The 12,878-nt window shown below is 40.0% G+C and overlaps 2 protein-coding genes across 3 annotated transcripts in view; both read right to left on the reverse strand.

Annotated features, from left to right (window-relative positions):
• The window catches only part of LOC306658671 (ATP-binding cassette sub-family C member 2-like), a 95,160-nt gene that overhangs the window by 43,025 nt on the left and 39,257 nt on the right, over positions 1-12,878 (reverse strand).
• LOC306658669 (ATP-binding cassette sub-family C member 2-like) lies at positions 1,668-8,974 on the reverse strand. 2 transcript variants are annotated; one of them, XR_013763122.1, is made up of 6 exons: positions 8,676-8,974; positions 7,856-8,077; positions 7,573-7,727; positions 4,939-5,095; positions 3,227-3,425; positions 1,668-1,776 (listed from the first exon to the last, which is right to left on the reverse strand). XR_013763122.1 is itself a non-coding variant. In XM_079135843.1 (5 exons), exons 3-5 carry the CDS (start codon positions 5,077-5,079, stop codon positions 1,751-1,753), a joined length of 366 nt encoding a protein of 121 aa, XP_078991969.1. In that variant the 5' UTR covers positions 5,080-5,095; positions 7,573-7,727; positions 7,856-8,027; the 3' UTR covers positions 1,668-1,750. The 2 variants fall into 2 exon arrangements, 1 of the variants encoding a protein (XP_078991969.1); XM_079135843.1 differs by lacking the exon at positions 8,676-8,974 and having other exon boundaries at positions 7,856-8,027.

Below are 12,878 nucleotides of genomic sequence, written 5' to 3' on the forward strand. Positions count from 1 at the left end.
CCACATTGATGTACTCATTTATTCGCTCTACAGCCACAATGTTGGTCTCTATTTCCGATGTCATCCTCACTAGCCAGGGTTTGTGTGATCTACAGAAAAACCAAAAGACTAAAAATCATCCTGATTCAGAAGCCAACTCCATCAGTCAACCCAGGGCTTACTTTGTGCTCAGCACTGGGGTGGGCTCTACGAGGGAGTGAGGAAAAGTCAGTCTGGTGTCCTGGAGAGCGGGGGTAAAATCAGGGTCGAATGGCTGGAGAACAACTAAGCTTTCCACTGTGGGGCTCCCATGAAGGGCAGTGTGAGCTCTGAATGGTTGGGGGCTAATGCTGGGATCGAAGTGGGATCAGAGCTCAGGTCTTCTGCCTGTCGGCCTCCTGCTCTTTACGGAAGGAAGGGGTTGCAGGTGGAGTTCTACAAATGGAGAAGAGCATGAGAAAAAACTGCCTGCTCCCTCTGTTCTTCTTCACCCTTGACCAGAAGGTGGGACATCCACATGGATTCTCTAGAGGCCAGGGGTTACTCAGATGTGAGCTTCTTTCAGAGAAAAAATTGGGAGTTTGCACATATGCACAGGGAGTTTTTGTGAAGCGAATGATGATTTGAGAAAGGGAACCACAGAGGATAGGATCATGAGGACAAGGCGTGACAATTTCATATAGGTTGAACTACTATTGCTGCTCTTTTTTTTTCCAGCTCGGTTCAATCTAATAGTTCCTGACTCTTTGCCTTGTTTGTCTTGGGGAACAAAGGGGTAAAGTCACAAGCAACCATCTCAGGTGGATAACAGAGTCTCTTTGGATGCCCTGGCAAGATCACTGTGGGCCTTATTAACTTCTAACAAAGATAGCACTATATAAAACACACTTACTGCTATGCCAGCCTCTAAATGTTAATTCAAAGGGATACCATGAAAGATGATCAAATGATTCATTTATTGAACAGTTACTGTGGGGCCAGCTACTGTTTAGATGCTAGGAAACAATGTCTGATATTTACCCCCAGTCATGTGGGATACATATTTGGTTTATTAGACCCTCTTTATTGCTATTAGAAGAATATAATAGAATATGTAAGTATATTAAATTTATAGAATATGCAAGTTTATTTTTATATCACAGAATTATTTGTCCAAAGGACTTTCTGATTATTGCTATATTTGAGAGAAGAAATTTAATTATCTGTTTTGAACTGAATCAACTAAAGAGGCAAAAAGACAGGAGAATATTAAATGAAACATACGAATTTGACTTCTTAAGCCCTAAGGGCAACAACATTTATGTCCTTTTTTTTTTTCTTGTGATACTGGGGTTTGAAACAAGGAATGCTCTACCACTAAGCTACAGTCCCATATTTTGAGATATGGTCTCACTAAGTTGCTGAGGATGGCCTTAACCTTGTGATACTCCTTCCTCAGCCTCCCAAGTAACTGAGGTTACAGGTGTGTGCCACCACAACCAGCTTAATTTTTTCCTTTTCTCTAGATGACACAGTGTCTTCTTGGATAGGGTAGGGAGCATATCAATGGGTAAGAAAGAGATGGAGCCAGGTCTTGAGCCTCAGTTTCTCCTAGTTTCAACTGTACAATATGCTCCAGATTTAGTTTAGGAATAAGTGCATGAATACAGCCAAATACCAGCCTTCAAACTCACATTGAGGCATTGGACAACAAAGCCCACAGTGTCCCCGCTCAGGGTGTCTTTATAAATAACCAGCAGCAAGGCTGAAGAGAAGATAATCAGGTTCCCAGTCAGCTCCAGGCGAATTGCAAGCCACCTGCAGGGCAACAGAACCATAGAGTCGTCACTGATCTCTACTTCCTTATCTGAACCAGGAACCCTGGGATTCACAGAACATTCTCAGAGGAATTTGATAGGGCTGTGCTCTGAGAAAGTGCCACAATTGATCTAGGAATATTTGAATATATCCTGAAAGTCCCTTAAATCATTTTTTAAAAGATAATAAATGGCATTTTAAAGGTCTGAGAAGAGTTTACCATGGGATCCTATAGTACAATGTCTCCCAATGTTGCCAAATAATAAGAAAGGCAATTGTTAAAAATATAACATTGTAGATTCATGTGAAAAATTCCTGGGCCCTTTCCTAGGAGTTTTGATTTGGGAGCCTATGATGTGGTTTAAGAATCTGCATTTTAAGTGAATGCTATAAATGATTTCTTTTGATCAGGCCAAGGAAGCAATGCCATAGTGAATCCAGATGGATGGTTTAAAAGCAAGCACCACAGGAAGGTCAATGTACCCTGTCTGACTTCAGTATTTTAAAAAGACTGAGAAGCTGGGTGTGGAGGGAAGTTAAGAGTGAGTTGACAATAGGGAGATATAGGGGGACTTGTAGAGAACTATAGATACACATATATAGGCATGATTATAAAACTTGACTTCTTCAAACAAAATGCAAGTTTGCACTAATAATTCTAGCATGTATACAAATAAATATGGTACATCTTTCACAATGGGGGTCCAATAAGATTTACTTATATTCCTTTTCCTTTTTGGAAAGCCTGTAAGAAATCAAATATCTTTATGATCAAATTCCTGACCTCCCAATGTTCCAAATATACTGACCATCATTTACCTGCCTTTAACACCTCAAGGCACTTTGGAATCTACTCAAGAATTGTTCCTTCCTGACAAGACTGTTCTCCTTCAAGGACATATCCTTGCTTACCAGGGTCTGATGATGCTCACCACACTCAGGGATTTGCCTGACAGGATGTGTTTTCCATTTCTGTTGTCAATAGATTTACCTAAAAATTCTCGACTCTCTTCTCTCCAAACCCAATTCTTTCACCACTGTAAAAAGAATATCATGCCTATGGAGAATATCTACTCTCAAGGAAGCAAATAGAGAATGTTCAGTTTATCCAGCTCTTGTATGTGGGCTACCAAAGGCTCACAAACATCATTTGACTTCTATCACAACTCTGTAAGACAAGTTGTGTCCTAGCCATTGTGAAAGTAAAGGGACTTAGATTTTCCTTAGCAAGGTCAAGCAATTTACTTAGCATGGTAAATGGCAGAGCTGGCCTAGGGACCCAGTCTCTGGTTCCGAAGCTCTTTTTTTTTTTTTTTAACGTAGCATGACAGGTGTGTGTGACCAAAATGAGTTTTACACACGGGTCATGCCTGTCTATCCTTGCATGGCTAATGACTAACATGCAGGCTCCGAAGCACACATTTGGATAAATAACCCAAGGAAGCCTCACCTGTTGGATACAATCCAGGAAAAGACACATTTTGGTTGATGTCGATCCCCACCTCATTTTGTTTTTTAAATCGCTTCTGGTGCTCAAATGCACGGATAACAGGCAAACCTAAGACGGTTTCACTGAAATGAGAATAGATGGGGGACCTGGTGACAGAGTCCAGACGTCTCAGTTGGCGGGAAGTAGCCACATAAAATACCTGAACACAAAAAGTGAAGAGTTAACCACATGATCCTGTCACATATCCCCTACATCTTCCTTTCTGGACAAGACCCAACATTCTTCCCTGGGGAGACCAGTTCCCATCTGAACAGGATGGGAACCTGCATCTCTGGCTAGAAGAATAAGGAAAGAGGCCCAAGGAAGACAGTAGTAGAAAGACTGCAGTTGGTGGGAAACAGAGGAAGATAAAAGTGAGGAGACTACACCTTAGCCTAAGGGGTTGACTTTCAAAACAACATGAGAAGCGATGAGCACCTTGTCCATATTCTCCCCTGACATCTGCATATGTTATCCAAATGAAAGTTTCTATACTGGTTACAGAAATGGTCTTCAAAAGGATTTTGTAAAGGAGGTTTGGACCCAAGGTGTTTAAAGTGGGGATGGACAGGAAATAACCAGAGAAAGGAATACTAAGGTTTGGGCAAAATTGAAGAGCAGAGTCAGTTGAGTAACCAAAATCATGCCTCAATGGTGTGTGAAGGTAAAATAGTTTTGGAAATGTGCAGAATGTTGAGGATGTAAGAATGAACTGGTATAATAGGATGCAGAAAGAATCTCCATGGCTTGAAGGGCAAGGAATGATGGAATGGATTAGTAGTGCTACTGGATTCTGTGAGGATTTGTTGAAACCGAGGAAGAACTGGGCATTTGATAGTTAGAAGTCAAAATGTTTTATCTGGAAGTTTCCTCAAATAATCCTGCCTTTTATTTGTTGATTTGCTATGGGCAGTCAGGAGACTGTTATGGAGATGCTGGTGCACCTGTGGAACTCAGACACAAAGGGGTGCCATCTTACTATAGAACACAAGGTCATATACCTCCAGACTGCAGGATCTTCAGAATGGTTTGCCCTAGGTTAAGAATCCATTACAAAGGCAGCTGGGGACAAAAGTTCTCCTCACAGCTTCCCTCTCCTCATTAGTTTCTATTATGGGCATAAAGTCCCTTCCAGTTTTTCTGTTGAAGCTTGACTCCCAAGTTATCTGTTCCCTCAAAAAATATGTTGAAATTGAGTCTAAACCATCTAGAGATACCCCAGTGAAACTAGAAGTGTCCTGAAATGAAGAGATCTAGCTCTTACTGACAGAAATCTCAAGTAAAGATGCCTACCAAAATCAAAAGAGGAAGCAGCCATGGCACAGTTCTTATAGAACTATTCCTAACCATCATGGAGTTCTTATGGAGCTGCAAGACTTTGTCCAGAGCTAATCTCAAAGTGGTCTTGAATCTAAAACATAAATTCATTCCACTTAAGATGCTAGGGGTGAGTAGTTAGGTTGTGGAGTGCTATGAATCATAATGTATCAGTTGATGCTGACACCTGAGCTTCAGACAGCAGCCAGTGGGATCCTGAGTAGAGAGATACATGACTAAAATGGCAAAGATGCTGGAGAGAAGTGGACTAGCCACAACAAAAACAGGATTCTCAGAAAAGATTCTGGGCTCTCATGAGCAGAGAGAAAGGCAGACCTACCCATTTCCAAATGTACCTGAATAGACACATAAATAATGCCAAGAGGAATGACGATGATGGTGAAGACAGGGGTAGCCATGCAGATCATGATGATGGTGCTGAGTATCGACAGGAAGCACAAAATCCAGGCTGCGAAAGGTCTGAGGGAGAGTGTCATCCATGGTGGAAATATCCTAAGAATACATTTAGGACAGTTGGTGAACCAATGAATTTCTTGGACACTTTATATGTTCCTTGTTCCAGAGAGGAATCTGTTCATTTCTGGGTTTCCAGAGACTCCTTCATTTAATCTTTATAAGATATTCATTTGCAATAGATTATACTGCCCATCTTAATAAGAAATCTTATTTCTGTAATTTCCTCAGTTTTTAAAATACCTCCAGACAGACACAGCAGTCATCCTTCACCTTTTCCAGTAGAGTTGGTAAAGGCTTTCACTCATCATTCATCAAATTTATTAAGCCATTCATGATTATTATAAACTAATACAGCCTTATAATCCTTCTCTAATAACCAAACCAATTCAGCTGTTCTAACCTTATACAGGTCATAATTCTATTGAGTACCTAGAACAGAGCTGGCATTCAGTAAACATCTGTTGAGAAACTCCAGTTAACAAACCCTGCCACCCACCCTTGACTGAAGTACCATCCTGCACTGGAAAGGCGTTTCCTCTGCCAAGCATAGAGCCTCAAGGGGAAAGGGATTGACTGTGATCCCTGACTGGCCAGTGTGGTTTCAGCTAAGGAACCTAGAGGGGCCTTATGCCATACTGCTTTCAAACCTTGCAAAATAAATTTTAAAATGATAAATTAGTGGATGGATGGATGATTTGGAACATACTAGGAAGCCTGACTTATATCTTAGGTTGCCCTTGCCCCACCTTCCTTAGAGGATTATATTGATTCTGTGAGTACTAAGGTAAGTCTAAATTATCTCTGGCGTTTCCCAAATTGGGTCAGGATAATAAGTCTTCCAGGAGAGCTTTGAATTGGGAATAACTCCTGAGTCTAATCTACCGTGCCCAAAGTCATATCAGAATGCAAATGTGTAAACTATGTCTAGAGTTGGCAAAAAATAAGAAATCTTCACCAGCTCTTAGTTCTATGCAGATCACTTTTTTTTTTTTTTTCAGTGCTGGGGATTGAACCCAGGGCCTTGTGCTTGCAAGGCAAGCACTCTACCAATTGAGCTATATCCCCAGCCCATGCAGATCACTTTTGATCCTTATGTAGCCCAGATTCCCCATCTTTCTTTTCTCACTCTTTCTCCTCTTAAGTATTCAACCACTGATCCTAGAAAACCCTAGCTAAAAATACCCCTTTATAGGCTTGAGTTACCTCCCCTACAAAAACTTACTATATGGTTAAGATGGTTTCCTTTTTCATGCAAAAGCAATCTGCAAAGGATAACCTAACTAACTCACACATTCTCCTTTTCCAGAGGATAAATCAGATACCTTGATATGGGGAAGACTATGCAATCTGTGCAAAATCCTATGAGAAATGTTCCCATCCAAAATTGTTTGCTTGCTTAGGTTCTATTTAGAGAAGAGAGCCCATGTAAGTGGTCTCCAATGACATTCTACCCCAGAGGAAGGTGACCAAATGGGGACCATTACCTGCCCACTTCTGAAGGGGTTGCTGTGTCTCCAGAACCTGATTGTGAGGTGTGGTCTACCCTTCCTGTGTCTGCTCAATGCCCAACAAAAAAAGGGGTTCATAGCTTCTCAGATATTTTATAAAATAAACTCTCAAGTAGAGAAATAAAAAATTGTGCTGATGATACTTGAATGTCATTCAGAATTGCCTAGTTTCTGCCTCTATTCCTGAAACTTTCACTCAGATGCATTTTAAAAGTCAGTGAATTAGGTCTGGTTCATGGTTCATAGTCATCTATGATCTTAACATTTATTGAGTGCCTAGTGCAGCACTTGACTCCATAAAAGACATTCAGTAAATATTGTTGGATAAATGAATGAATGCCCACTGGTTCCAGAATCTGCAATAGATGGAAACAAAGTTTGAGAGCCTCCTTAAGACATAGATAGCTCTAGTCCAACAATTCAGACCTCACTCCCTGGTTCTTAATCATCAAAGATAAAGTTTCAGGAATGGAAGCAGATATGAAGCAAAGGATGATCCTCCTGTCACTTTTATTCACTGTCATAGGCAATGACAGTGCTGTTACTTATGCTTTTCACTCTGGCAGAATAATTCATCTACTGTGCTTTCTACTCCCCTCAACAACCTTTGCCCAGCTCCCTGGTTCACTTCTATGATTGAACTCAAGTCTCACCTTTTCTGACATTTCCACTAAGTCATTCCAGGTTGAGCTACTACCTATTTCTCCGTCATTCCTTTGTACTCCCAGAACACCTGTACACACGGTTGTTACTGGTTTCACCGTATTCGATCACAATCCTTCATGTTTTTGACTATCTCCCTCATTAGATGTGAGTTATGGAAGGGCCAGAGCTGTATTCCCTGTATCCCTAGGTCTTTGGGACCTCAGGGATGTGCTCAAGAAATATTTGCATGCTGAGAGGACAAAATAACTGTCTAGGGGCATACAAGAATTCCCTTCTTATTAGAAATAGAAAGATCCTCAGTATATAAACACATCACTGTATAGCCCTTGAGATACTTACACCAGCAAACCTGTTCACAATCCGGCCTATGGGTGTTGTGTCAAAAAAACTCATGGGTGCTCGAAGGATATTGTTCAACAATTGCTCGTGCAAGATTTTTGATGCATGTATGCAACCATACACACTCAAGAAAGCTCCTACAAATATACATATACCTAGGAATGGAACCAAATTTTGTTAGCACCATACGTGGGAATCCCTAAAGATTTCTTCCCAGGATATAATGGAAAATGTTTTCCTGAATACAAGTAAAGTACAGGGCTGTGGTACCTCTCGGACATACCTTGTGCAAGTCCCAGAGCTGCATAGATCCCAATTCTCATGTCCCTCTGAGAGGTTGGATAGTTAGTGCCATTGAGGGTTTGAGAGTCACTAGTCCAAGCACTGAGCCAGAGGTTGGATCCAATAGCAGCTACAGAATTCAGGTACGTAGCTAAAGATGATGCAGAATATTGAACACCCATCCTATTGCTTGTAAGTACTTCAAGTAGTTGGAGAACTTCACCTGCAAAGCCCCCACCAATATTAGTAGATGCCCTAGTGGTTTTGGTTTGTTTATTTGTTTGTTTGCTTTTCATGAGGAATTATCTAGAACAACAGTCACAAGGAGGAGTGGATTCTCTTGGGGAAATTTGGTAGTCTGCAGTCATCGTCTCTGTACTGGGCCAGGATAATAGACCAATGTTGAACTACAATGCAGGACAAATAGCCATCTCATTATTAATGAACACCTAGAGGCAATTAAGAGGAGCAGGTATAATTTGGAATTTGTTTTTAAGTCTCATTAATTTGAATTGTGTGCTCTGGGTCTGATATGTTAGTTCCTGGCTTCTAGAACTGCATCTGAAAGCAGTTTTGTTGTTCTCTACATATCAGAATGGGAATCAAACATCATGAAGGATCAGGTGAGGATATTTACAAGGAATATGTTATCTTCATAGAAAGTCTACAGCCTATGTGTTCTAACAATGCATCTGAAGAATTACAAAAGAATAGAATATATTTTCCTGTAGATAAGCAATTGAGTTTAACTGATATTTAAAATTTTCAGATTCCAAGTCTCTATGTCATCTCCCATGTTACTTTTTTGGTGTGGTGTTCACCTTTCCAGTTTCCATGAATTCCTTCTTAATTAGCTTTTGCCCTTGTACTACTTCTTCCTTCCCCTTCAGGGATTCACATTCCGAGTTTTCAAGGAGTTTTTCAGAGATTTTAGGTGCCGGCCACTGGACCTAGAGCTGAGAGACAGAGTGGGAGAGAGTCCCCTGAGCATGTAGATACTTCCTCAGGGTCTTCATGCAAACTGATGTCACAGTCACTCTGCTGGCATGGAAGCAGATGGCTGTGGGAAATGAACACAAGTCTACCTCTTTATACAAGGAAACGGAAGGAGTGCCCATGGCATCCCTCTTCTCAGGAAAAAGCCCACAGAGAAAAGAGATCAAGTGGAAGCATGAAGTGATGAAGGCTACCGGCTGAATAAATGGTGTACCTGCGGCTCAGTGTTCGACGAAGGCTGTTCTCTCTCTTCATGGTCAAGGAGGCTGCTTCCTCAGGGAGTTCCTCCCAGACCCAGTCATCAGCCCAATGTCATCATCTTCTTCTTCACTACCATCATTGACTAGAGAGACACATAGAGGTTAGGGAAATGGCACAGTGTTCACAGTCCTATGAATAAGGAGGAGAGAAGCCTTCTCTGATCTTGGAATCAACACAGGGATCCCAGAGTGTACAAACAGGCTACAATAGGAGAAGAAAACCCCCAGAGACAAAAATTCCTTTGGATCAGGAAAGAATTTTTTAAGAATTGTGCGTAGAGAGACAGAAAAGTCGCCATTCCCAGAATTGCCTAAAGAGATGATTATAAATTGGAAATGCTAATATTGAAGGTCAAAGAATTTTAAAAACTTTTATTAATTGAAAAGATTTTTAAAAGCATACCCTGAAAAAATAAAATGAAATGTAAAATACAACATGGAAATCAGTGGAAATAGTAGAATAAGGATATCTGGAAATCTGTTTCTCCATAAAAGCAATGAAAATACTATTTAAAAATTGTCAAAATCAACTTTTTCAGAACTCTGAAATTAACAAAAGAGTTGTAACAATAAAGGATCACTATTGGATCCAAGATGGCAGACTAGAGGGTGACTGCATCTCCAGTCACTCCAGAACCCAGGATTCAAGAAGGGAGGCATTGAGAGACTCAGACTAAAATAGAGCCACGGGGTGAGTCTCCCCCACCTGGTGAAGCTCGACCCAGGCGGCAGGCCCGGATTCGGGCGGCTTATTAGAGTAGGGCAGGGCAGCTAGAGTCTTCCCAGGCAGCCCTGCGCCACTCAGGTGGTGGGCTCCTCCCACACAGCCAGCTTCTCAGAGCAGGCCCCCCACTGAGAAACCTTTCCACACAGAGCCAGCTCCAAGCCCTGGAACCGTAGCAGGCTGGGGGCAGCTTTCTTTGGAAGCACTGCATTATCAAGTTACTTCAAGACTTCAGGCTACTGAAGGCTGGGAGGTGATACACTGGAAATCTACAGGGACACTATAAGCAATAGAGGAAATCTGCAATATCACAGAGTCCCACTGACATCTGACCAATATGAGAAAACAAGGGAAGAAAATGTCCCAAACAAACCTAGATACTATATCAATAAAACCCAATGACAGCACAGCAGAAGAAATGTCAGAAAGGGAGTTCAGAATGTACATAATTAAAACAATCAGGGAAGCAAACGAGGGAGATGAAAGAGCAAATGCAGGCATTGAAGGAGGAGATGAAAGAGCAAATGCAGGCATTAAATGATCGCACCAACCAACAGTTAAAAGAGCAAATACGGGAAGCAAGAGATCATTTAAATAAAGAGTTAGAGATACTGAAAAAAAAAAACAAAACAAAAAAAAACAACAGAAATCCTTGAAATGAAGGAAACAATAAACCAAGTTAAAAACTCCATAGAAAGCATAACCAATAGGATAGAACACCTGGAGACAGAACCTCAGACATGAAGACAAAATATTTTATCTTGAAAACAAAGTTGACCAAACAGAAAAGATGGTAAGAAATCATGAATAGAATCTACAAGAATTATGGGATATCATGAAAAGGCCAAATTTAAGAATTATTGGGATTGAGGAAGCTTAGAGGAACAAACCAAGGAATGAACAATCTATTCAATGAAATAATATCAGAAAATTCCCAAATCTGAAGAATGAAATGGAAAACCAAGTACAAGAGGCTTATAGGACTCCCGATATACAAAATTACAACAGGACCCACACCAAGGCATATTATAATGAAAATACCTAACATACAAAATAAAGACAGAATTTTAAAGGCCGTGAGAGAAAAGAACCAAATTACATTCAGGGGGAAACCAATAAGAATATCAGCAGATTTTTCAATCCAGACCCTAAAAGCTAGAAGGGCCTGGAACAACATTTACCAAGCCCTGAAAGAAAACGGATGCCAACCAAGAATCTTATACCCAGCAAAACTTACTTTCAGATTTGACGATGAAATAAGATCCTTCCATGATAAACAAAGCTAAAGGAATTTACAAAAGAAAGCCAGCATTACAGAATATTCTCAGCCAAAATATTCATGAGGAAGACATGAAAACAACAATGCAAATCAGCAATGGGAGGAACTAGCCTAAAGGAATAGCCAAATAAAGAAGGAAACCAATCATGTCAAAAAACAAAAATGAGTCAAATGACTGGGAATACAAATCATATCACAATAATAACCCTGAATGTTAATGGGCCTGAACTCATCAATCAAAAGACATAGACTGGCAGATTGGATTAAAAAGAAAAATCCAACAATATGCTGCCTCATAGAAAGAGATACCCATAGACTAAAGGTGAAAGGATGGGAAAAAACATACCAGCACACAGACACAGTGAAAAAGCTGGAGTATCCATCCTTATTTCAGATAATGTGGACTTCAAGCCAAAACTAGTCAGAAGGAATAAAGAAGGACATTACATACTGCTTAAGGGAAGCATAAATCAGCAAGACATAACAATCATAAATATCTATGCCCCAAACATTGGCTCATCCTTGTACGTCAAACAAATCCTTCTCAATTCCAGAAATCAAATAGACCACAACACAATAATACTAGGCGATTTAACACACCTCTCTCACTGCTGGATAGATCGTCAAAACAAAAATTGAATAAAGAAACCACAGATCTCAATAACACAATCAATAATTTAGACTAACCGACTTATATAGAATATACCATCCAACAAAGAATGAATACACTTTCTTCTCAGCAGCACATGGATCCTTCTCTAAAACAGGACCATGTCTTATGCCACAAAGCTACTGTTAGCAAATACAAGAAGATAGAGATACTACCTGTACTCTATCAGATCATAATGGATTGAAATTAGAAATAAATCACAGAATAAAAAACAGAAACTTCTCCAATACCTGGAGATTAAATAATACACTATTATACGATGAATGGATAACAGAAGACGTCAGGAGGGAAATTAAAAAATTCTTAGAAGTAAACAAGAACAAAGACACATCATATCAAAATCTCTGGGACACTATGAAAGCAGTACATAGAGGAAGATTTATTTCATGGGGTGCATTCAACAAAAGAAGTAGAAATCAACACTAAACGACTTAACACTTACAGCTCAAAGCCCTAGAAAAAGAAGAGCAGACCAACACCAAAGTAGTAGAAGACAGGAAATAGTTAAATCAGAGCCGAAATCAACGAAATCAAAACAAAAGAAACAATCAGAAAAATTAACAAATAAATAGTTGGTTCTTGAAAAAATAAACAAAATTGATAAACCCTTAGCCACACTAACAAGGGAAAGAGGGAGAAAAACTCAAATTATTAAAATTCGGAATGAACAAGGAAATATGACAACAGACACGAGTGAAATACAAAACATAATTAGAAGCTATTTTGAAAATCTATACTCCAACAAAACAGAAAACCTCGAAGACATCGACAAGTTTCTAGAGACATATGAATTACTAAACTGAACGAGGAGGACATACACAACTTAAATAATCAATTTCAAGCAATGAAATAGAAGAGATCATCAAAAGCCTACCAACAAAGAAAAGTCCAGGACCAGATGGGTTCTCAGCTGAGTTCTACAAAACCTTTAAAGAAGAGCTCATTCCAATACTCCTCAAAGTATTCCATGAAATAGAAGAGGAGGGAACCCTCCCAAACTCATTCTATGAAGCCAATATCACCCTGATACCTAAACCAGACAGAGACACATTGAGGAAAGAAAATTTCAGACCAACATCCTTAATGAACATCGAC

This window comes from Sciurus vulgaris (assembly GCF_902686455.1).
Source record: "Sciurus vulgaris genome assembly, chromosome: 4".
NCBI lineage: Eukaryota > Metazoa > Chordata > Mammalia > Rodentia > Sciuridae > Sciurus > Sciurus vulgaris.